Raw genomic sequence first — 25,850 nt, 5'->3', positions numbered from 1 at the left:
TCGGAAGCAAACATGGTCTTTGGAAGTCTAATCTGGGTCAATCCTACCTATGCGTGTCTAGCTGATGGTCACATGGCAGTTGAGTCTTTGCTTATTCTATCAGTTAACCCACATATTTTTTAGCTAACGTATACTCCATAAAAAGGGGTGTAAATAGATATAAGATTTCCTTTTGCTCACGTTTAAAGTTATCAATCTATTTCCTCTCGATTAACCTACATATTTTTTTTACCCAATGTCTACCCCAAAAATCAGGTGTAAACAAATGTAATATTCTCTTCTTTTCTTAGATGAGATTATCAGTCTAATTCCTCTGAGAAAGGTGTGTTTGGCAACTCACTAGAATTGGGCTGAACTTGATTTAAAGGCCTAAAATTGAACTAAACCAAGCTGGTGACCTAGTTTTTACCAATCAACAAAATACTCCAAAACTAGTCCAGGTACAAGCCTAGTCCAGTTTTAAATAGTTACCAAAAAAGGGGTTGGTCTAAAAAAGGAACCCATTTAAATTTTTTCCTAAATAATTTTCTCCTCAAAATAAGACTAGAGCAAAACCTAGTTCCATCTTGAGGAGTTGCAAAGTATGCCCCCAACTCTTTCTTTTTAAATATGCCCTACATTTTCCCTGGTTCCAAAGAAAATAGCTTTACTTTCGATTTATTATTTCAGAAGAAATCCTTATTCACATTACCTCTTCCATGGCCCCCACCAGCTCAACTTACCCTATCATCATGGGAATGCGCGAATTACTAATCTGAATATTAGTAATTTACTACTCCCGCGAGATATTCCGACTGAAGCCCTCCAAATACTCAGCCAGAACAAGTAAATAAAATTTATACGGAAGGCTACTATAAAAAACAATCGAAACGAACACGAACAAGTAGAAATTTACCTCCGCGGAAAGAGCAAACGGTCGCAACAGAAACCCAGTAGGTCCCACGCCCAGCGAGCAAAGCCACCAGGCAGCAGCTGGGGCCGACTGACGCTGACTCCAATCTTCCAAGTGTACACCAGCGAAATACGGCAAAGGCTCCACGACGTCCCCGTTATTTTTATTAATTTAATCCCTTTTACTCAGCACAACACAAGCCATCGCTTCGCTGTCACTAGATTGTGCGGCCTTCATGCGGCCTAACCCCAAAAGCCCTGCCCACCATTTTCAGTCCACAAACCCACACCAACGCGCCCCCACATTCCACAGTCCCGGAGCCCTGCGTCCACCAATATCCCCCTTCTCGTCCCTCAGCGATTTCCTTTAAAAAGAGGGGGAAAAAAGAAAGAAAGAAAAAAAAAACCAAATCAAGAGTAGAGAGCCTTTCAAGAGAAAGCTCAAATCTTTATGGTGCCTGCTATCCCTGCAACAAGCAGTGGTGGTCCGGCGAGTGCAGGATTCATCACTGAGCAACAGGCGATGGACGTTTCTCTCCCAAGAAGATTAGGAAGCCTTATACGATCACCAAATCGAGGGAGAGCTGGACCGAGCAGGAGCACGACAAATTTCTCGAGGCCCTTCAGCTGTGAGTTTAGATTTTCTCTAGGTCTAGCTTGAAATTAGGGTGTTTGGGTTATTGGCCGATGTGCGCATTCGATTTAGGGCTTTGCCCTAGGACTGAGCTGGGAATTTAGGTTCTGGAGTTTGAGGAATTAGGCTTTTGAGATTGGGAGTAGCTAATTTGAAGAGGTTTCGTGGCGGGTTTGAAGGATAGGTGTTCTTGTTAGAAAGTGGGTTACCTGGTTTCCCTGTTCTTGTTAGGGAAAAAGGGTTATTGCCGGTTTGCTTGATTCTTTTTTATTGCTCTCTGCCGTCTGTCTGAACCAATATAGGTTAAGTTCTTAGTTCACACAATAATGATTGTTTTTGTTGGAAAATCTTACTGTGAAAATTTCTGTTTAGTCACTGCAACTTATTGAGAAACCAGTATAGTGCACGTGCATTGCATGAGGATATACTTGTTTTACTTTTCTTTTTAAGCATAGGAAAATGAGGAGTAAGTCAGTAACTCAAAGAAAAAATAAAAATTTAAATAAAGCATTGGGAAGAAGTTTTGGGTGTTTACATAATAGTTTGTAAATATTAAAGCAGAATGAGTAGAAACAATTTAGTAAATCAAATATGAGTCATGATGAGTGATCGGTTGACCGAAAGATTGCCACCCACTTAAAGAACCTGTTACAAAAATATAACCCCCTCCGAATCCGAATCATAATATTAATAAAAAAATCCAAATTGTTCGCTGCTCTACTTTGGGGTTCTTGTAAGAACGGTGTGAGGATAATTGAATAATGTGAAAAGTTACAGGGTATTTTAGTCATTGGGCGGCACATGATATGCATGTGAGACGTCAGATCTAACGATGCTAATTTTAGGGTTTTCTAACAGAGCTTATTGGTGTTTAAGGAATACTTCCGAAATTTTTGAGGATGCATAAAAAACACCAACTTATTGGGGGTTTCCTGGAATTTTGCCTATTAATGATTGTAATCCTTTAAGAGCTTGCTTTCATTGAATAATGTAGAAAAATTAATTCCTTTTTAATTATCATTTATTCATTATTTTTTTGTTATTTCAATATGAGTCCCTTAAATCTTTCATATTTTAAGATCAGTGCCCCTAATTATTGAAATTTCTATTAGGGCCCCTAAATTACATAAATTTTCTGAAATTAGTCCCCCCTAGAAAATACTCATTTGAATGGGGGAAATTCCTTCAATTGTAGTTGTTTGTAGTGGAATGCAAGTTAACCTCTTAAAGAATAATGAGAGATTCGAGGGACTAGTATTAAAACAACTTTATTTTCCTATGAACGTCTAGTTTGTTTGGAGTCTCCTCATGTTGTCTCCATTACTTTACTCTAATTTCTCACAGCTTTATCATACAATTTTGTACTGAAATGAAATGTATCCTATGTACTTATGAATTACAAAAGCTTATATATGGATATTAACATATAACAAATTTGAGACATGCCTCTTAACATTTGTTGGAAGCATCTTTTTAGTTATTGAGGGAGGGTGAAATTCATTCAAGATCGTGAAATGTTTATTTCAACAACAAATAATCTCCCTAGAAGTCGTTAGAAAGAGCATACAATGAAAACAAATTAATTTGATAATTATTCACACTTACGAATATTCAATCCACACCAAATAATTTCAAATCAGATATGAAATAACATGGCAAATTACTGACAGCATCCAAGTCAACGAAAATTCATCTTAATCATATTAGTAGCATGTCAAGATCCATAGGAAAACTCTTCTTAGTCTTCGATGATGCTAAAAAAGGCTAGAAGATACAATGAGCATACTAAACGGTAGCAATATTCATAAAGAACAACTAGACTAAATTTCTCTAGCTCTTTATCATAGGTAAATTTACTTAAAGACAAAATTTTGAGCACAATAGCAAAATGTGCTCAACTCTTGAAGCTAAGCAAGCTCTTTCAATGCCCTTTCTAGAACTATTTAGATAATAAAATCATTCGCATGTATTGCCAGTGTTTTAAATGTCGGCCGTCAGGTCGGACTTGTCGAACATGTTGACGGACATAGCGGATGTAGGTGCCAATCGACACGATATGAAATTTTTCAATACATATTATGTTTTTAGGGTTCATATCGGATATAGCAAGGGACATGTCGGATATGTCGAACGGATATATCGGGGGACATGTCGGCTATATTGGGTGATTTTTTAGTCTAAAAAATTGGTTGATTTTTTTTGTTATGTTTATTTAATCAGGTTTAGGTTTAAATTCCTGATTGACTTAATATTGTTTGTAAAGATAAAACCCGATCAGTTAGGAAAAAAAAGACCGAAGTCATTTCCATCACTCCCCTTCTCTCACTTCTTCAACATCTCATCAATCTATTCTCCGAGTTGTTCCTTCGACATCAATATTGGACAATCTTCTCTCTCCGTTACCGCAAACATTATGCTTCTCTTTTCTCAAACCTTTCCTTCAACATTCATCCTAAGCATCATAAATTATTTACTTTTTTATATGTTTAGACAATAGAATTTATATTACACATGAACACCATCCGTTATGGCAATCTGATATTTTTTTCATATCCCCGGGCATAACCCCCATTTTCGCTATCCAAAATAAATTTTAGCCATCCGACATAAACCCGACATTAGACATTTAAAACGATATGTGTTGCACTTCTCCAAGGGATGACTCAAACTATAGACATGAAAATTTTCAATAAATTAAAGAATATAATAAATGTTGAGCCGTGCAATTAAATAACATTATATGTATAATAAAATATTTGAAAGAGTGACTATAAGATTTCATAGGGGAACTCTTCTTTGGTGAAGTCAAGTTTAAACATTAGCAAAGAACTTTAGAAAGCATTAAAGAAGAAGGTAGACATAAAAATTACGCATATTCTCAGGTTCAACTTATATTTTAAGATACACACATGTTTATAAGTGAAAAAAATGAAGTCCATAGAAAACAAACAAAGAACAACACTACTTCAAAGAGCTTGAGATGACATAGTAGAATTCCAGTTCACTACAAGGTTGAAAAGTTCTCGGGAAAGATATGCTATGTACAGCTCCAAGCGGACTATACAATCAGAATCCAAGTAAGCGATGCACTAAATAACAAATCAGTGGTGATACCTAGTTTTATAGGATGATAAATTGATACTAGTAGAGGAGAGGGTTATAGTAGAGAAGTTAGAGGGATGAAGGGTTTAATTGGATGTCATTAAATGAAGATGATGGTGCAATTTTTAGAGATTAGTGAGGAATGGAGAAGTGGACAACGGTTATGAGCAAAGTTCAATTAATGGATAGTTAAGCTTGTGGGACCACCATAAATTTGGTGATTTGTCATAGTATCGTCACTTATTATGATTTGTCAAAGTACTATCATCTTCATGTCATTTGCATGTTTATTTAAAGTAGTCATAAATAGATTTGTATTTAGAATTGCATACTTAATAATATACTTTGAATGAGATTGAGTATGATAATGTTGAATTGAAATTGAACTTGAACTTTGTAATGACAGCTTTAAACATAAAGTTTGTTGACTTTGTAATTTGAATTTGGAGGACATTTTAGCATATATTCTTTAATTTGAATTTGGTGCCTAAGAGTGTCATATTTGGATATTAGGTATCTTTTGGATTCTAATGGTGCCTTAGGAACTTATATTGTCTAATCTCAACTTGTTTGAGAACCAGGTTACTTCCTTCTAGGGAGCACCCTTCCTTTCATTATCATTAGGAAATTTGCTTCATTTTGAAGAAAAGAGGGCTATTAGAATTTATAAAGTTCCATGAAGTTGAAAAAAATTAGATACAAGTATTTGTATGAGAAGTTGGAAAAAAAAAACTTAGATACAAGTATTTGTATGTATTGAATGGACTATAAGTGCAATGTGATGATTTGGATGAATTTTTAAGGACATTCTGGGAAATCAAATGTTTTGACACCCATATCCTCCATAAGTAGCATATATATGTCTTCGGGAACTCTTTGAATCTTGCCAACCATAGCACTCCATATTTCTCAGATTGTAGAGACCCGTCATCTTGTAGATGTGGAGTTTGGTTATTAGCATGAGTTAAAAGTTTTTTTTTTGGTTTGGAAGTATATTTCATTACCAAGTGGAAGATGAAGTACATACTCTAAACAAAAACTTTATATAGCTCTCTACTCTATACAAGATATCTACCTCAAAGAAAAATCAAAGCTCTCACAAAACGTTATAGCACCAGCAAACACTATCAAATCAAGACCCAAACATAACAATGCACTACATAAAAATACCAAAACGACACATATTCAAAAGATCTCAAAACTCCAAGCCAAGAACTCATGATCTTCCACTATTATTTGCACTATTGGTGAACATAGTATAAATTCAAAATCGGAGAAACCATTGTCTATTGTAAGTAGAACAAGCCACTTTTCAATTTTACACAATTAGATCTTTAAGAAGAACTTAGTTATATTATAAGCTTCCCAAAATTAAGTTGAATCTTTCTGAAAACCAAGACAATCCTAGATTGCCATATAGTATATAAACTAATAGCAAACGTGCTTAAACTTTGCTATAGCACCTTCAGCCCTAATGTCTAATGATCCATGAATAAAACAAACTCCAATAGCAAAAAAATCGACCTTCATGAACATATAGAAAATAGATTGCCAAAGTCTCTCAAATAAAAAAGAGGTGCTCTCTAATTTCATTTGTATTTCTGCATAAAGAGCACAACATTTATATCTAAGCCTCTTTTTTGAGATTCATCCTAGTTTGTAACCAGTGTTATCAATGCACAGTGCGAGGCACAAAGTCCTTTAATGCGCACATGCATGTGATACGTGCGCCCAAGTGAAGAGAGGCGCATGCTTCACTCATAATCATTGTTGAAAATAGCGGCCAATAGCGTCTCTATAGCATTGCAAATAACATTTGCGCCCACTACCCATGACGCTTTCGACAAAAGTGGTGGAGGATAGTGCTCTTTGTGCTATTTGTCCGCAATAGCAGCGTATAACATGTAATAACGCTTTTAAGTTCTTTTAATTATGGATCTCAATTTAATATACGACCCAAACCCGACCCGTACTTAACTAAAACTCCCATTAACTTCGTCAACCCCCCTCGATTTGACCCCAAAATATAAATAAAAAGAAAGCCCTTATCCCACGAATCCCACTGACTCCGCCACCTCTTCCACTACCTCTCTCTACCAACTTCGTCGTCGGTGACCCTCCTCCTCTCCCTCTCCCTCTGACTACAACACCTCAAACTCATCCTCTTTCACCTCAACCCCTCTTCGTCTGCCTCCATCTCAACCTCTACCTCTCTCTTTCCGACTACTACACCTCAATCACAAAACCCCCCCTCTCTGACTACCTCTCTTGTCTCTCCGCCACCTCTGCCAACTCGATGTTCACCAAGTCCTTTATAAATTATCCATAGGCATTTGTTAACTTTTTAAAATTTTCTTATTTTTGACTATTTATATATATTTAAATTAGATCGCTAGTTGGCTTTACATTTTTTGCTGCTTTGTTGCCGCTAATAGCCGCAAATAACCATGCTGGTATCTCATTGCTACGCGATGCTATTCGCTATTCACAACCTTGCTCATAATTTTTCAAGATAGATAATCAAGTATGAAAAAACATTTTATTGAATTTTGACGTAAAAAATATGCCAAGACAAATAATATCTACTAAAGAATAACAAAATAAGGCCTTAATTTATAATGCTAGCACACCAACATAGTAGTGAAGTTCATAATCTTATAAATCAAAAGTCAAATCAAGACCAATATCAAAGCAATATAAAGTAGTAAAAGAGAACGAGTTAGGGTCCTAAATTGGGCTAGTAAAAATGGTATTATGGTTTTCTTTTTCTTTTTTTGGATACAGACTGTCAAGTACAAATACATGATTGAAATGTTAAAGAAGAAAAATATATAAGGCTATGTCTTGCATGCGTCCTGTGCGGAGCGAACTCGCGCTAGGTGCATGAGGTGCGATGAGGTGCACATTTTTGATAACAATGGCTGCAACTTATCATAGCAAACCAACCAAAGGATGAAAGAATGCCTAGGCAAATTCATGCCACTCCACACCAATTTTCTCCAATTAACTTTTTGAAAAGAATCAACACGTTATATGCAGCTTTGGAGCTAAAGGAAGGAGAAGGCCTTTCCATTATACAACTCCATTATCCACCTTAAGTTCAACCAATTGATCCACATATTGCCTTAAGGATCTTCTCGGGCCCCCAAGATTGAGAGGCTTTAATAGGAATGTCCAACACATCAAACGAATTTAAGAGTTTAAATTTCATTCAGTATTAGTGTTCAATGAATATCTTCAGATTTGAAACAGTTAGGACTGCCAAGAACTTTTTTGTTTTCTATTTAATGTTAAAAGAATCTTTCTCTTCTGTGAAGCCAAAATTAAGGAATAACTTGTATTGTGCAATTTGAAACCATCTTCTGAAACCTTTTTCAAATAAAATGTATTCACCATACTTAAGAAGGAAGCAGACCTGATAGATAGACTATGGAAGGAAGGCTTGTGGATACAGTCAGTCTGGTGCATTTGTTCCAAAGTTGTCAGAAGCTATGTATTATGCTTTTCTCCTGGTTCTGTAGAATTTTAATTTTGAGGGTTTTATATAAAACAATGTTTTGGCGACTGAGACACCCAGTGTTGTAGCTGTGCGGTTTTAGCTGCTTGTATGCAGTGGCGTAGGACCCATGGGATGGTGGGGGTAGATAATTGACGGTGGGGGAATATGAAGGCAAGGCCTGAAGAACAACTAACACTGCGGGAAATATTAAAGCAACATTAAAGACAGGTTTCAAGATCAAGATGTTGTCAGTTGGGGTGTTTGCTCACACTTTCCTCTATTTGGTTCCGACTACTTGTATGCTAGGTTCAATGTTTACTATGTATCTCAATCGTGCGCTACGTGAGTCTTCTGGCTGTTGGCACTAAGTTGCTACAACGCTTAGGATGACTTCAAATTGTGCTCTCAGATATTCAGTCTCTTTTGCTGTATCGATTAGTTAGGTTTTGCATTATAGGTGAAAAAGAAATACATAATTTTTTTTGTAGGTTCCAGTAAAATACCTCTTCTTCTTATCTAATGATTATCATATGAAAGGTGGACTTTAGTTTAACATTCGTTTTTGACAGGGACCCTCACTTCTGATTTAAAGTTATAGTTAATGTGGTATAGTTGAAGATATAAGACAGTCAGATATAATTGGTATCATATGTTGGAATGAAGTGATTTTCTTCTCTGTTCAAGAAGTTTGGTGTAGGAAATGGATGATAATATAACTGATAAGGGCATGTTAAATTTAGCCAAGTGGGAAGATCCCGTGCACGAAAATGAAATTCTGAAAATAACACAATTTGCAGCTCCACTACTGATAACAAGAGGCTACTGAAATTTTCAGACCAACGATGTCCCATTAATGAACATGAAAGATAAGGGGTTTTGCCACATTAAATTGAAATAGGTGCATTGGCCTTCCAATTTTATCACAGCTTAGGCACCTTGGTAGGTGGTTATAACTAGCTTAATTATCTCCTGAGAGGATTTAAGTCACTTCTACTTGTGTAGTATGTACACACTGACACAAATACACTCACAGGCATATACATATATATGCATGCTGTTTAATATCTGAATTATCAATTTACGCATTTCAACTATGCCAATTTGAAAATCTAAGATTATCCTTGGTCCTTTTCTTGACCTTCTAAAGCTTGCATGTGATTCTGAGCTACATCTGTCCTTCACTTGATCTTTCTCTTTGGTTTTTTTCACCTCCTAAGACTTGCATGTAATTCCAAGCCAGCTTAGGCTTAGTTTTATAGCGGTTATGTAGATTTAAACTTAAATTGACTATTCAGATGGTTCTCAATGGTCTGGGTAATAATATGTTTCTAGTGGTTCAGATGTACCCTAGGCTCAGCCGCTCAGCTAATATTACCTTCTCCTTATTTACTTTTTGACTCAATTGTTATGTTTTGTCTTCTTTTCCATTGTTGTAGTTTCGATCGCGACTGGAAAAAAATTGAAGCATTTGTGGGCTCAAAGACTGTTATCCAGGTAATTCTTTTTGTCACCCATGTTTTTTTTGGGTTAGTTAGAATTATGTAGATCATTTATGTCAGTAAAAGTGTCTAAAAGTTGGTTTACATTTGTATATGGAAGTAAAAGAATTTCTCTTTCCATATGTTGCTGCTTGGACTTGAGAAGACAGATAGAGATACTCATCATCCAACTAAAGGAATAGTAGTAAAATGACTAGCTGATTAAATTAGCTATTTGATGTATTTCACTCTAGTGTGTAGCTTTTTGATATTACGCTGCTTATGCAATCATCGACATGAACACTGTTGTCTTAAGAGCTCAGAGTTTGAACTTTATTATTGAAGTTACTTAGAATTTTGCTCATGTTTTTTCACTAAATTAGTTGCTTTCTGTAGCTATTGGGCCTTCATAGGTATTAAAATATGCGCGGAAAGGTTCTTTGTCTTGATCCTTTATTTTACGTGTTGCAACATATGTGTGTGTGGCACTTGTTTGTACACATGCACACATATTGATCTCTAAGTAAGGTTATCTGCTTCTTTCTGTGTACATTTCAAACCACTGTGCCCCCATATCTGCCTGCCAATACGACAAATCAAAATTGACGACGAATCTAGTAGCATTGAGCATTCATTCATTTCTCTTCCTTCTAATATCCCTTCATAATTTATTAATTTTCATAATAGTGAATTAAGAATCAACAGCTTCATCAATTTCTATTGCCGACTTTCACTTAAAATGGTAAATTTGTAAATCACTATTCTGGGCTTTGCTGTTGATTGTGTTCTTTTTCTACTTAAGAAAACAATAATTTGTTGGATTTTTATGTGCTATCCCTTGACGTTGAAGACTTACAGTTGAGTTTGTTTCAGTATTATGGGCTTCACTATATCATTTGATGCTTGTTCTATTTAATAAAACAGTAACTCAATGTAGTGGACTTTTCTGCAGAAGCCCTTGATGTTTTGGCTTCATGCAAATTGTAATGAACTTTGCAGAATGTAAGTCAGCTCGGAACTTCTTGGTCAGATGATGCTAAAACCAGTAGTTTAAAGTCAGCTAAACAATATTATGTTCATGTCAGCTAAAGGAAACTAAGCTTGAATTAACTTATTTGTTTACAGACATGCAAAAGAACCACACACACTATTATAAATGCATGATCTATCTTTATATATGATCCAAATTCTTCCTGGACGCTCAATCAGCTTGCAGACAGGTGTGAGGTTTGGGCTTTTTGAAGGCTTTAATGTTACAACTTCTCTTTATCGGGAGAGGATGTATTTGACATCTGATTCTTGGTAGAACAGGTGTTGTTATTTCTGTCTTCACCTAATATCCACTGTTTTCCTCCGAAGTTCAAATTGGTTCTGTCTGCACCTGTTATCCACTGTTTTCCGTTGCAGTACTATTGGTTCTGTCTTCACCTGTTACCCACTTGTTCCGATATGAAGTAAAAAACTTGACGTGTAATACTGATGAGATTCCTCATCTAGACTAATTCAATTTTGTTCTCAAGGACCACAAAGTTCCTTCATCTTTCTAAAGAGCAAGAAGTGCAGACTATGTGATGGTCTACAGTGTCTAAAGTTAATAATGAAGAATAAAATCATATCGTGAGAGATTAATTGTATCTGAGAAGGTGATGTATTTGTCCATACTCTTTAGCAAGAAACAAATTCTATGTCAACAACTAGCAGGTCAGCAGCCAAACTTGTCATTTGGCTTTCTGCCATAATTAACATCGTCAATGCTGTTGTGGCATGATCATCATTTGTAGACATTGCTCTTCAATTACTGACATCCTTCTTTTTTGTTTGTGTTAGCATATTTTGCATCTACTGGAACCTAGTATTAGTTTATTAGACTGTTACTCTATTTATCGTGTTTGGCCTAAGCACATAGAGCTTGTCATGACCCATAGCCACTTTAAATTTATATTTGTACACATAATATGGATTGCATATGGCTGCGTGAAAGCAACTATTTGAAACATATATAAGTAGAAAAATTTAAAGAACTTTATTATTTATTGTGGTAGACATATTCATCATGTTGGTTTTTTTTTGGGTGCATTTACTTCAACCACGTGGAGAGTCCTTTTAACAGGTTATAGATTCCTTAAATACTTTTTATACCTTTTTTATTTGCTATATAAAATCTAAGGTAACATCCATTTATTGCAGATAAGGAGCCATGCACAAAAATACTTTCTGAAGGTTCAGAAGAATGGAACAAGTGAACACGTTCCTCCTCCTCGTCCTAAACGCAAAGCAGCTCATCCATATCCCCAGAAAGCATCAAGAAACAGTAGGGCCTTAATTATTTCTGGGAATTGCTAAAGTTTGTATTTAGGGAACTTACCAGATTATGAAAATGTTGCAGCTCCCCTGTTGCCACAACCTGCTACAGCATTTCAAGTTTCTTCTTGTCTGCTTGAGCCAGGCTATGCTCCTAGAACCGATTCAGCTTCTGTACTCAGGAACTCCAGTACAAGTGGAACAATATCTTCTTGGGCCCACAGTCCAGTTCATTCTCGTATTGCGCACATGGCAAAAGGTTTTAGAATTTCATGGACGTGCCTTTGATAGGCAACTCTATCATTTTTCATCATTCTGCTTTAAAATTAAAGAAATATATCCTGCACAAAGTGCTGATGGTTTTTTTTGTTCAGAAAATATAGGGCCTGCTGGAGCAATGGTTGCAAATAATTGTTGTAGCAGCACGGGAAGCCCTCCTAGCACATGGCCGCCTTGTGACACAAATGATCAAGGGAATCATGTCCCACCACTGCGTGGTAAAGATTTTCTCTCTTTTAAAGTTAATGTCATGAACTTTTTGATGTTGAGGTGGTAAATGTATTTCAAGATATACTGATGCTGCAAAGCTCTCCGAGACAAACAAGATATTAAAGTATACAATTTATGACTCATTCAAAATAAAATTCCTTACTATTACTACTACTGCTATTGAGAAATAGCCAAATGATTGCATGGACTATACTAACATGAACTTCTGATCACTGTCATACTTGATAGAATACAGTGAATATAGCTACATGCTGATTACATCGGGTATTGAACAGAACCAAATGAGTAGCCTTACGAATAAAAAAAATCACGAAATGAATTCTCCTAATACATGAACTTCTGATTCCTATCGTACTTGATAGATAGCAGTGAATAGAGGTGCATGCTGGTTACATCTGTTATTGAGTATAACTGCACATCAGAACACACTACATCTGTTATTGCGCATAACTGCACAACAGAGCCCACTTCTAATTAAATCTTTGACTATCTTTTGTTAACTCTATTCAAAACCACACAAGGACGCCTGATAAAATCATTGAATATTAACATATTAAACTCACTAGATGAATTTCCCCGGGTGCTATCATGGGCAGTTCATAGATTGGCAGAGCACAATTGTTTTAAGTAATGTAAGTGAAAAGTACTTGCATCCAGAATTTGTGGAAAATGACCTTTAATATACCTGGTGAGGATCGGCACATGGAGTGTTCTGGTGGTGTAGAATTTGGAATTCTTCCTTTCCTTTGTGCATGCATTCAGTTGACAACCTAAAGAAACTCAAATGCTGCTGGTGGCAGTATATTTTGGATGGTATTTGTCTAATATTGCAAGGCAGATTTTTTTTAACTACTACTTCTGCAAGTCGAGTGAGGCTTTTACTTTTCATGTAATCAGAGTTACAAAGGTCAACCAAAATGCTTTTAAGCTTTTGGAAATGAAGAACCATTTTTTTCTTCTGTATAATTCTCTCCCCTGATAAGCTTGGTTTAGTTATATCCTAAGATTAACTTCAAATTCATTTGTCACATGAGTCACTTTGGGATCTCATTAATATCATTTAGACAGACAAGAAAAGCATCAAGCTACTTCAAGAATTATGTAGAACAGTCAATTTGCAGTTTAAAAAAAATCCTAGTCTAGTAGATCAGTGTCCGGACTTTAACTAACAAACATGGAAAGCAGATCGCAACAATGTTTCATTTTAAAAGGATATGTTGGCTATCAAAAGGATGTATACATTCCACAAGCTTCGGCTTCGATTTTGTGATGAGTTCATTACAACAAAACTTTCATTTTCCGTTCACTGAGGGTGAACATCATTAATGGCTCCTGTTATGCTTCTATCATAACAAAGTAAAACATAACACATATCATGCTAGAGGAACTTCATATAAAAAATGGAAACATGCTGATTATTTTATGAGGTTCTTCATTGCAAGAACAAATTGCAATGCATATTAATTTTATTTATGTCTTGCAAGGATATGAGAGAAAGTGACCTGCAGAAACTGTTTGATGTTACCATTTAAGACAAGTTTCCTAACAAGCATGCAAGCATTTTTCTTCTTCTTTCCTTAGACTCGTGCCTTTGTTTCTTCTGTCTGTGTTCTTTGAAACTTTTTCTCACTTTCTATGCCTTTTTTGGTGTTTTGTGAAGTTATGCCAGATTTTTCTCAAGTATACAGCTTTATTGGAAGCGTCTTTGACCCCAGTACAAGTGGTCATCTGGAGAAATTAAAAGAAATGGATCCAATTGATGTTGAGACGGTATGGCGTCTTTCATATCTTAATTTTGTTGCTCATGCTTCTGCTGAGAATGATGCCTGTCCCTCTGTTTTAGGAGTTGTGATCTCTGGAAGATTTTACGATGTTATTGTTAGTTAGAATTAGAACCAATATGTTGTCATATCTCTGAGCAGCTGAAAGGGGGGTTATTCTAATTTCTCACGACAACTAGATTGCAATAAGAATTTTATATATAGCTACTTCCCGTGCATTGATTACAAAGTTGTTGTGACATTCATATTGCAATATTATGATTTTGATAGTTCTAGATTATTTTAACTCTTAAAATTATATAAATTAGAAAATATTATTTCAATTATAATTACAAAACTTATTAATTTGGAACTCATTGTAATCAATTAGAGTTGTGGAAAATCAATAAGTAATTAATGTATAAGTATAGAAATTCGAAAGTGAAATGTCTCAGAATTTTATATATAGCTAGTTCCCGTGCATTGATTACAAAGTTGTTGTGACATTCATATTGCAATATTATGATTTTGATAGTTCTAGATTATTTTAACTCTTAAAATTATATAAATTAGAAAATATTATTTCAATTATAATTACAAAACTTATTAATTTGGAACTAATTGTAATCAATTAGAGTTGTGGAAAATTCAATAAGTAATTAATATACAAGTATAGAAATTTGAAAGTGAAATGTCTAAGAATTTGCTTCATGGTAACTAAGGCTTTTGTTTTAGACTTTTTGTATATAATATAGATCCTTAACAATGTGCATCCACAAGTGCAAACCGTTTGAGTACTCTGCTTCTCTAGTATTCTCATGCTGTGGTAAGGCTTTGGCAGCGACATCTATGGTTGGGTAGGTTAGGGGGTTAAGTTCAGGCTTTGGATTACTGGTTGTGTTCTTTGTACCTTCCTCTCGGGATAAGTGATGAAGCCAATGTTACAGAAGACGCTAGGCGGACTATGCGTTTGAGCCAGAGCCTACCGCCTAGACACTTACGCGTATGCCTAGGTGGTGTCTAGACGTTTGAATATTTTTTAAATTATTTAATTATAATAATTGATAAATATATATTAATTTCATATAAATTTACAAAAAAGGATAGCAATCTTATATCCACAATAAACCATGCATACTTAAATACTAAATAGCCAAGATAATAACTAACAAGGTTATAGAAAGTGCTAGGAGGCCTATGCATTGGAGCCGACGCCTAGAGTCTAGGAGGTTTTCTTTTTTTATTGTTTAATTACAATAATCAATAGGAAATGTCAATGCTATAGAAAGCTTAGATGTCGGACTGATGTCTAGGTAGATTTCTTTATTTATTAAAGTGGTGGTGGAGGAGGTTTTGCTAAAGGTCGGAGGAGGTAGTGGAGATGTTCATATTTGGAGGTTAAAGGAGTTTGAAGGAGGTTGGAGGACGTGGATGCTGCAATACAAAAAAGTCACGATCTAGGCCTAAATGATGCAATCCACGTAAGCAGACAATGCTCTCATAAATACCCCCGAAACTTAGGTGGGCAGCCTAGGTACCACCTAGGTGCTAGGTGCTAGGTGCTAGCTAGGTAGCTTAGGTACCACCTAGACCTAGGCATGCCTAAGCAGACTAGGCGGAGGCTTTTTAAAACAGTGGATGGAGCAAGGATTCTGTGGTCTTTTTTGTTTTGGTTGTGCTGCTGGTGGTGTTGGTGAGAGGGTTAGGGTCTTAATATAAACAATTAGGTTATTCAAATTGTTTAATAAAAATACTGTAGTAAGCTGATAAACCATTGCAGTGCTTGGAAGTTGCAACTTTGTTTCCAATTTCCCTTTTAGGGAAATGTCAGATTCTTGTTAGTAAGAAAATCTTAAAGCAGTGGATTCCGTTCCAAATCTCATAATTATAAATAAAATAAACATCAGTACTATATTTCACTAGATTAAAAGAATAATTCATAAAAGGTGATGTTAAATAAATTAAAAGTATATAACTACAGAAAATATGGAGGCTGTGTTGACATCTGTGTTCACACCAGTAGCTGTAATCTCACTTTTACTATAAGAACACCCACTGAATTATGGTATCAGTAGATACAAAATATAAAATAATATTGGATTCAATTGTATTACATTATTAACACAATTTTCTTGGAAAAAGATACCCTGACATACAGGAATTTCATTTGGATTGTAATGCAAATGGCCGACATATTCAACTAGGGTTATTACTTATTGTTTTAATTTTTGAGTGGCAACTTGTTGGTATTCTGACCATAGCATTTGTATTCTGTTGTTATGTTGGTGACAAAATTATTTAACACTTTAACATGAAAAATGACTTTATGGCTGGTGCTTCCTTCCGAGGGAGTTGTCATGTCCTAATGGACGGAAAATGTGTGAGAGTGTCATTGTACGATTCACAACTTTTTTTGTATTATGCTGACTAAGAAATTCTATCTTGCTATCTATATCAAGGTAAATTTGTATTTGATTTGTGATCTATCTTGCTATCTATATCAAGGTAAATTTGTATTTGATTTGTGATGATCTGTTCAACTTGCATTAGACTTTTAAGATTTCACATACAGCATACTGTCTTATATATCTGCATGATGACGTACTGGCCAAATTGATGCGTAACTGGCTGTTAATGCAAATTTATTTGTCAATGGAAGCATTACTTCTCATTAACCCAGTTTTCAGTGTTTGTTTGTCCGGTTTAACTTTACATGCTAAATGTTTGATTGCATTTATTGCTGACCTGCATATTTACACTCCAGGTGCTTTTGTTAATGAGGAATCTCTCTGTCAATTTGACAAGCCCTGATTTTGAGGACCATGTATGTAACTTCATCCTTGTATTTTATTCAAATTACTGCTAATTTAACTTAGTTAAGTTTGTACTTGCTCTTCACGACTAGGGAAGTGAGTCCCTAGTTGGCCTCCTGTACTATCGATCTTTTGTCAGTTTTGACATATCTAAAACTATTTGCACGGTGCTTAGTTTAAAAACAGGTTATTAGTACATTTGCAGCAAAATAGTTGGTTATTTTAGCATTTACCATATACAACTATGTGCTTAATAAGTTTGTTCTGGCATTATTGGTGGGGAATTGTTGACTTTTGTTTAATTTCTTTTTCTTCTTTTTTAGAATTAAAAAATAATTTTGTTGTTTTCTGTTTTTTTTTGTACATTTGTAACTTCTTTATTTAGCATTTCATTTTTTATTGTGGTCTTTTCAACCGTGCCTTGAAAGATATTGGATAAAAAAAAAATTTCGATGCATAAGGAACTTTCTTCCGTTTAACATATAAGAAGACTGTTGAGGAACTTGTTGCCAATGCTAATTTTCTATGGACACTAGTTTGAGATCTAGTTCTTAAATGGGCCGCTTGTCAGTTTTTCAAGTTTACCAATTAGTCAATCTAAACAAATGGAATGTACATATTAGGAATTTGTAATACATGGCTTATGAAAATGTCACCTCATTTGATTCTGTTTCACTTTATCCTTAAGAGTAGCCACTGCAAATTCTATAAATACATTCATTTATTAACCTATATCTTAGTGTAAATCTGTACGTCCATCGTTAACATTTTTAAGTCTATCACACTTATTTCTTGCGTGTTCTTAGTATTCAATAACCTGATCTATAAAAGTATTTGCTAGTCTTATAGCTATCCTTTAGAATTCTCTTTAGATATCATAGGTATTCTTCAACCACAAAGGACTCCGGAAGCACTACTCTACTTAACCATCCTGATTTGCTTTGATGGACCACATCATCCCTAATTTCACCATCTATATCCTAAATTGAGAAATTGATTACTTTCAGGCATCTCTCTACTTACATCCACGACAAGAGATAGAATGTCAAGAGATATGGTGAATAAATATTTCCTATATATTATTTTTACTGTTTTAGTTTGACCTGATAAAGTAAGTTGCATCCATGAGAAGGAAAAAGTAGTACTGTAGGTCTTGGATATTGCAGTAGACAACAAATGCTCATGGGATATCCAACCAATACTTTGGTCGAGCCTGGTGGATACTTAAAATTCACATGGTCATGTAGATATAAAAAGAAGGCTACAAGTTAAAACTCTAATGGATGATATGGATCACAATTCTAATTGATTGCTGAATATAGTCATAAAAAACGTGCCTACTTTACATCCCTACTTTTACCTTCTCCCGGCCATTAATCTATATCTCATAGCTTGTAAGGCTTCAGCCGTTACATTGTCTCCCGAGGTTTGGAATAATTTGGGTTTAGTAGGTCCAGAAGCGAGCATTTCATGGATGTTTGGTCTTCCATTGATCTCAACCTAGAGATCTTTCATCTGTTAGAAATTTGAAATTTTGTTTGTTAATTGGTCCTTGGGCTATACGTATGAAGGATCCAAGGCCAATCTCACGCACTTTGATTTCTCTTGTGTTCGCATGTACAGTCCAGCTAATGGTTTGATCACCCACTTTCAGAAGAAACTTAATATACAACATAAATTTAAACATGCTTAGAATTGGCTTAGTTTTTAACATAGATATGAATCATCTGATGGACAGTTGGAATGCTGCTGGTTGATATCAAATGTAACTGAACGGTACTGATCTCGTAGTATGCTTGAGCTTGCTGATCATATACATGCCCACGCGCACAGTCGTGCATGAGAAAGTCATTATTGTTGTTATATAGGCATTCTAAATTCTATGGTTTGCTATAACCGTATCCATATACGTATCAGATTACCTGTATAATGTTGTATACATTCATCACTTATATATTCCCTTTATATTATTCACTGAAATTTCCACGCTTTTTCAGCGGAAATTGCTCGCATCATATGAAGTCAGTTCTGAGGATGCCAAGTCTGGAAGCGCTAACAATACCCTTGAAGCTGACGAGGCTGTGAATGGCTCATTCATGTAAGTAGACTCTGACTTAGTGTGCTTTATCAAAAAACATATCCATGCTAGAAGCCACTAACCGCACATTCTAATTTCAGGGTCAAAGTTGAATAATTATGGATAAACCTTTTATCTATAACGGAAGAAATGTGACCTTTGGCTTTGTTGTATCCCAAGCAACAACAATAGGCCGAACAGATGGATAGGCTAACAACTATTTTCACTGTCAGTATCCTCCTTTAAAAAAGGGAAAAAAAGAAAAAGAAGAAAAAAGCCTTTTGATACCCAAAGTCGTGTGATGTTAATGTGGATCTGCCCTTGGCAAGTGGTTATGCAGTAGTGATATTATTGTACAGGAACCTGACCATGCCCTGTTACGTGGGTGAGATTTTGGCCGTGTATATGGTGAGTTCTTAGATATGTGTAAATTATCACTAGACGCCTTAGGCGCCAGGTGTGGTTTAGATATACTTCATACGTGTATTATGTATATATGCGATCCTTTGATTTGCATGATATCTAAGTGAGTAATACTTTGGAGTTGTTCCTTTTGGCCTACAATTATTGTGTATTTGGTGAGAGATACGTATGATCTAAAGCGAGAAAGAGTAAATTTTAGTCAATTATCTGAAGCTTCTGTTCGTTGATAGCTGATAGCTGCAAGTCCCTGTTGGGATTCTGTTCTGTTCATCAAGATAAGGAGAACTGCCCTTCGAGATGCTGGAGGAATCTCTTTGCAGTTTTTCTCCGGACAAGGTTGATGATCCGCATGAGATCAACGGCATATTTGGCATGGTTCATGATTTCTGACGAGCTGATTACAGTTTCCTGTGTTCATTATGCAAATGTCTCGTCTGCCAAACCACTGTAACCCACTGGATGAATGGGAAAAAAAAAAAAGAAGCTGAGAATCAGAAAAAGGAACTTGCAGCCTACATCAAGCATATCCGTCCAATTAAGTAAAATGGCACCTAGTGATCTGTTGCGCTCTCCAGCGTGCTAATATTATACAGCTCTAAAGAAGTGTTAAAGGTGTTCATACTTCAAAAAAAAAGAAATAAAAAATTAAAACAAATTGGGAAAAAGAAGAATCAAGAGCCATTGAGCTACCAAGTTAGAGGGGCTCCGTGCGTTGGCCGTATTCGCTTATCCAATCCGGACTGGTTGAACTATAAAGTCCACAGTGATGTTTTTTCTCTAACAGATTGGCAAGTTGACAAATAACATGGTCGCATGCAAGATGTGGACATTATAAACTCAAATTTAGATTCTGAAACATAGCAAACCTGTATGTTGGATTTCATTGTAATACACATGAATCTTCTAGAAACAAAAGTTTTGATAAATAGTTTTTTTTTTAAAATGACTCAAATCATTTTCCTTTTTTTATTTGAATTTATGTTAGTGTGATTGATGAGGGCCTTTTTATAATAAATCTTTTGAATATCATCTCGATCATTGGAATGATAATCTATGATATTCGGTCGAAGTCCCGATCTGTCGGAAGATCTTTTAAGTCCAGTTTGTTGTTTTGCTTTGTATTAGGCTGTGAATTCTCAAGATTGTTGAGCTTTGGAGTAGTTGATGGTTGTTACTCCATTGGTGACTTTTTCTCTTGAGATATTTATCCAGGCCTAAAAATGAGTTAAGCAATATAATCATATCAAGCTATTATCCTAATTTATTAATAATTGTTAGTACAAATTTTCCTTTATGCAATGTCAAATTTCTATATGACTCAACTTCTCAAAGTAAAGAACAGTCTATTAACCATATGTTCCTTTTATATATACTTTAGTATACTTGAATTTTTAGTGAAATTGAATGAACTATTTGACAAACAAAACTAATTTATTACTTTGCATTCTTAATATACTATTTTTTTTAGAGCAACGCGTTTAGGTTTTAGTATTATTTTTGGATTCTTAGGTTATGAACTTTTAATTTTTAGGGTTGTAGTTTTGGTTTTTATTGTTGAGCCAATATTACTTTACTGTGGAAATTTAAATGAACTTCTACTTTCTGATGGGCTAATTTAAATATTGCTACTAATTCTTTTAGATAAGTTGGGTCGCAATTCTTATAGTTTATAGAGATGGCATTGTAAATATTACAATGGCTTGTGTAAATTTGAAAAATTGTAGGGTTACGACTGAACACCTAGGCTCTACATGAATCCACCTGCCTGCCAGACTCGCTCCCTGCACAAAATGTGCAGGAGCCAAGAATCTCATTCATCTGGCTTCTGATTGTTGGGACTATGTCTTTAGTTCTTTGTATAATTTCATAATAATTAGATAGGGTTAAAGATCTATCATTATTAGGAGATTGAGTCACATCATGATTAAGAGTTTGAATCATATTAATTAGGAAGTTAGGCAAGAGTTAGAGTTTTGGTGTCCTATATATATTCTTCTATTGTTGGAGGAAAATACAAGGAGAGGAAAGATAGCCAATATTTTTGTAATCTAGAGTTAGCAGAGGACATAGCTTGATTCAAGAATATTGTGGGAGAGGCGAGAATTTCGTAGTCTTTGTCCGTGCAAAAGATTACAACATTGAGAGAGGGTTTCGCAGCCATTGTTCGTTCAAAAAATTGTAAGAAGTGAGTTTTAGAGAAAATATGAGAATTGATTATGTATGTGGGGTTGAGAGATGAGAGTTGAATGATTCCTCTTGTAGTTCTCCCTAATACATAGTTGATTTTCTCGTATTATTGCCCAGTGAACGTAGGTCGAAGTTGGTCGACCGAACCACGTAAATCTCGGTGTGCTTTCTTCTTGATTGCAGTTGTTTTCTATCTTATTGATTGTACGTTAGCTTCCGAGTTGCGGAGATCGTAGAATGCGAGGAGACTAAAATTTCCAAACAAGTGGTATTAGAGCAACTCCAATCGTCCGCGATATCTTCATTTTGGAGCCGCGAATATTTCCAACCGAACTGCATATTTTGCAGTTAGCTGCAAAATCGGAGATTGATGCTGCAAATTTGGAGATTTCTCTCCAAATTTGCAGCCAACTCTATACTACTATTCCCAAAAAAAAAATACCAAAGTTAACCCTCAATCTCTTTAACAACATTTCATTATTCCAATTGTATCCCGTTATTATTTTTTATAGTTACTTAAAATATGTATATATATATTAATATATTAAATAATTTTTAATAAAAATAATATCATTGGAAATGTCTCGTCGATACCTTCAAAATGAGACTAATATCGAAATATAAAATTGCAAAACAAGTATGGTTGGAGTTGTAAAGAAAATTAATTTTATTTAAATATATGATTACATTATCAATTCATTAAAGAAAATTAATTTTATTTAAATATATGATTACATTATATATTTTTAAAATAAGTAAAAAAATTAAAAAATTGAGAGAAATTGAAATAGAGTTGGAAATGGAGGAGTATGGTTAGAGTTGTAAAACTCTAAAATGACATATTCCATAGAATATGCCAAAGTGGGGACTGCAAAATGCAGTCCCCCATTGGAGTTGCTCTTAGAGCCATGGTGATGGATCTAGGAGCGAGTTATGCCGTACAAAAGTGAAGATCGGTGACGTTATAAGAATCAAGATGAAGAAAAAGAAAAAAATACTGGCGATTGCGGGCGGGAGGATCATTGGCGACTGATGGGAGGCGCCGGTGTAGGGTCGTTGCAGGTGGCTACGTCTGTTGGAGGCACGACCGACCAATCTAGCACCACCAAGTAGAAGTTTTGGCTACTATTGGCAGTGACCAGCAAGGAGTTGGGTTCTTTCTCTGTCCAAGTGGAATTGGGAGAAACTCACATGTACGGTCACGTGTGGCGTTGGATTAATTTAAAAAAGTAGGTGGAATCCGGCGTGAAAACAGGGTTAAGATAGAAGAAAAGGTATCAATCACATGGGTGGGATTTCCTGTTGATCTGGTGCTGGTTGATTGGTGGTGTTTGGTGTTTTGTTTAATCTGACGGTCCATATTTATTCATCAGCAGATGGGTGAATCGGAGGCGAAATGTAGCGATCCAGGGGTCGATTTATAAGTTTTGGAGTGCTTTGAACGCGATGAGAGGGTTTGATTTTTAAGATTTTGCTCAGATTGGTCAAAAAGTACTGATAAGTTCTGATGGTGGTAACAAGACAGGTCTGATGGCAGATAGTGCAAATAAGTATGTGACGGATAAGACTGGTGTAGAGAATCAAATGTAATTCTAGCAGTAGAATTGTCAGCATATAATTATTCAGAGTAATTACGGGAGCAGGAGTTGGTTGGCGTGTAGACTCGAGGAGGATAGTGTCAGTTTAGGTGGATCTTAAAAGCGGGCACGGCCGAGTGACCCATGTTGGCCTTCTTGTTTTGATGATGATTTACAAACAATTTACTACTAATGTTATTTGTCTAGTGTTTTTAACCTAACAGTATTTTATGGGCTTATCGCTCTATTGAGGAGAGTCGATAAGTTGATTTGGTCGTCAGATGTGTGATGTTAACTTGACTGGTCCGTGGACCTATCGCTCTATTGAAGAGAGTCGATAAGTTGATTGTTGCGATCAAGGCAACTTTGAGGACCTATCGCTCTATTAGAGAGAGTCGATAAGTGGATTGTGTCAGAGGTGTTATATATATATAGTTATATATATATACATAAGTTTTGGTTTCTATGCATATATATAGTTATATATATACATACATAGTTTTTGAGTTTTTATGTTTATAATATGAAATCACATATTTCATATTTACTATTGTGTTTTTGAAAACAATGCATAGAATAGGTAATTTTGTGAAAATATTATCTTATTAGTTTATAGACTTTAATATAAGTTTATACATGTTTTACTAAGTCTATAAAAACATTTCACAAAGTTTTAAAAGTTGGTTTATGTCAAAACATCAAAATTCAAGTATCTCATATTTTTATGTTTTGGACTATTTTGTAAAATGATGATATTTTCATTTGGGAGGTCCTTTCTGATAACCAGTCACTGTAGCATGTTTATTATCATGTCTACAATCATTCACCAAAGTTTTACATTTTTTGAAATTTATTTGATATTTTTAAATAGTGTTTTAAATCAGCATATCAGTTTTCTGCTGTGTCAGTTTTTGGTCGACCGCACCGGTCGACCGATCATTTGTTCTTTCGTCACCATGCAGCAGAGAGTTGGTCGGTCGACCGAGAGCTCCATCGGTCGACCGACAGAATTTCCGGTCGACCGACAATAGATCCGTTGCTTTCCCAACGGCTATTTTCCTGAGCTGTTTGCTGGGACTGTTTTTGTCTTTTGTTAGGCCGGTCGACCGACAATAGATCCGTTGGCTTCCAACGGCTATTTTTCTGAGCTGTTTGCTGGGGCTGTTTTTGTCTTTTGTTAGGGGTTTTGGCTGAGTTTTTGAGTGGGTATAAATACCCTATTGCTGTTCTCTTTCAACCCAACCAAGAGAATTGTTTAAACAAGTTTAAGGGTGTTTTGTGTTTGTTAAAAAGAGTGTTTAAGAGTTTTGTTTGTGAAGCAAATTTCACAAGGACAAGTGGAGATCATCCTTTGGTGTTTGAGCATTCACTCTTCTCCCTCTCTCTTGTCATCTTTAGAGAAGTGTTTCTAAACTCATCTAGCAATTTATTATTTTGATTATAATTTCCATAAGCTAGATTTATATTGAGTTTAGTTTAATTGATTTTATTTATCTCTTTGTACACACACAACTATTGAGCTTATTGTATTTACATTCATAGTATAATTGGGTTGTGGGATTGTGTAACTTAGAGAGTGAGCTTATAATTCGTTCTCATTCATTGTAGAGAACAAACACTTTGTATTGAGCGATTATATTGCTCACTATCTAGTTTAGATTGTTTACCCTTGAGTTTATATATCCTTGCACATACATTGCATATTTCTCTTTGTTAGGATATATCTTGTTGTTCATATTGCTTATCCTAGCTCATATACATTGTTGTATTTCATACTTGCTAGGATAACTCATTAATCAATTTTAATTAGCTTTTAAATTGGATTAGATTAGCATAAGACCCTAATCACCCCCCCTCTAGGGTCTAACAATTGGTATCAGAGCTTGGTGCTCTTTGATTTAAGGTCTAACCGCCTTGAGTTAAAGATCCAAGTTATCTTATTTGTGCTAATCTAGTTAAGATTATTTTTGTTTTGCTTGCATATTTTCACATATATATCATGAATATGAATATATTTCATTTAGGCTATGAATCAAATATTGCTCCTAAATTCATCAATTTTTCCTATGCACAATGGGCTTCTAGATTTAAACAATTTGTTGAATCTAGAAATATCGACTTATGGAAAGTTATTGATTGTGCTTATATTGTGCCCACTTTGGAGATATCCAAGTGGAGTAATCATGATAAGAAAATGCTTTCAATGAACAAGCGTTTGTTAGAATTTTTGCTTAATGATTTTGACTCATCCATTTCTAACAAATTTGTTCATTTTGATAGTGCTTACAAACTTTAGAAGTTTATTGAAGCACATCAAGGGGACTTGGAGGCAATCCGACAAGCTTTGGAGGATTCTTCTTCAAGTTCATTTGGAGCATCATGCACACGGCCACTAGAGGATAACTCTTGTGTAGTAAGCGATTCCGATTCCGATAATGATTTATCTATTGATGAACTCGCTTGTGCATGTGATAGATTATCTCATACCTATACTAAATTTCAAAATAGTTTTATTGATCTTAAAAGCAAGCATATTAGTTTAAAATCCGATCATGAGTCGCTAGCTTCCAAACTTGATATTATTGTTAAAGAGAATGC

The 25,850-nt window shown here is 35.2% G+C and overlaps 1 protein-coding gene across 1 annotated transcript; it reads left to right on the top strand.

The window, feature by feature from the left end:
* Positions 1,343–19,694, top strand: LOC109839004 (protein REVEILLE 6-like). Its single transcript, XM_020407437.1, has 10 exons — positions 1,343–1,381; positions 1,435–1,520; positions 9,563–9,620; positions 11,792–11,915; positions 11,991–12,164; positions 12,280–12,402; positions 14,076–14,185; positions 16,940–16,999; positions 18,986–19,086; positions 19,167–19,694. The coding sequence occupies exons 1-10, from the start codon at positions 1,343–1,345 to the stop codon at positions 19,180–19,182; spliced, it is 891 nt and encodes a 296-aa protein (XP_020263026.1). The 3' UTR covers positions 19,183–19,694.

Source organism: Asparagus officinalis, chromosome 4, assembly GCF_001876935.1.
Source record: "Asparagus officinalis chromosome 4, Aspof.V1, whole genome shotgun sequence".
In the NCBI taxonomy this organism is placed as follows: domain Eukaryota; kingdom Viridiplantae; phylum Streptophyta; class Magnoliopsida; order Asparagales; family Asparagaceae; genus Asparagus; species Asparagus officinalis.
The sequence above is the reverse complement of the archived record's forward strand: the minus strand, read 5'-3'. Positions and strand labels throughout refer to the sequence as shown.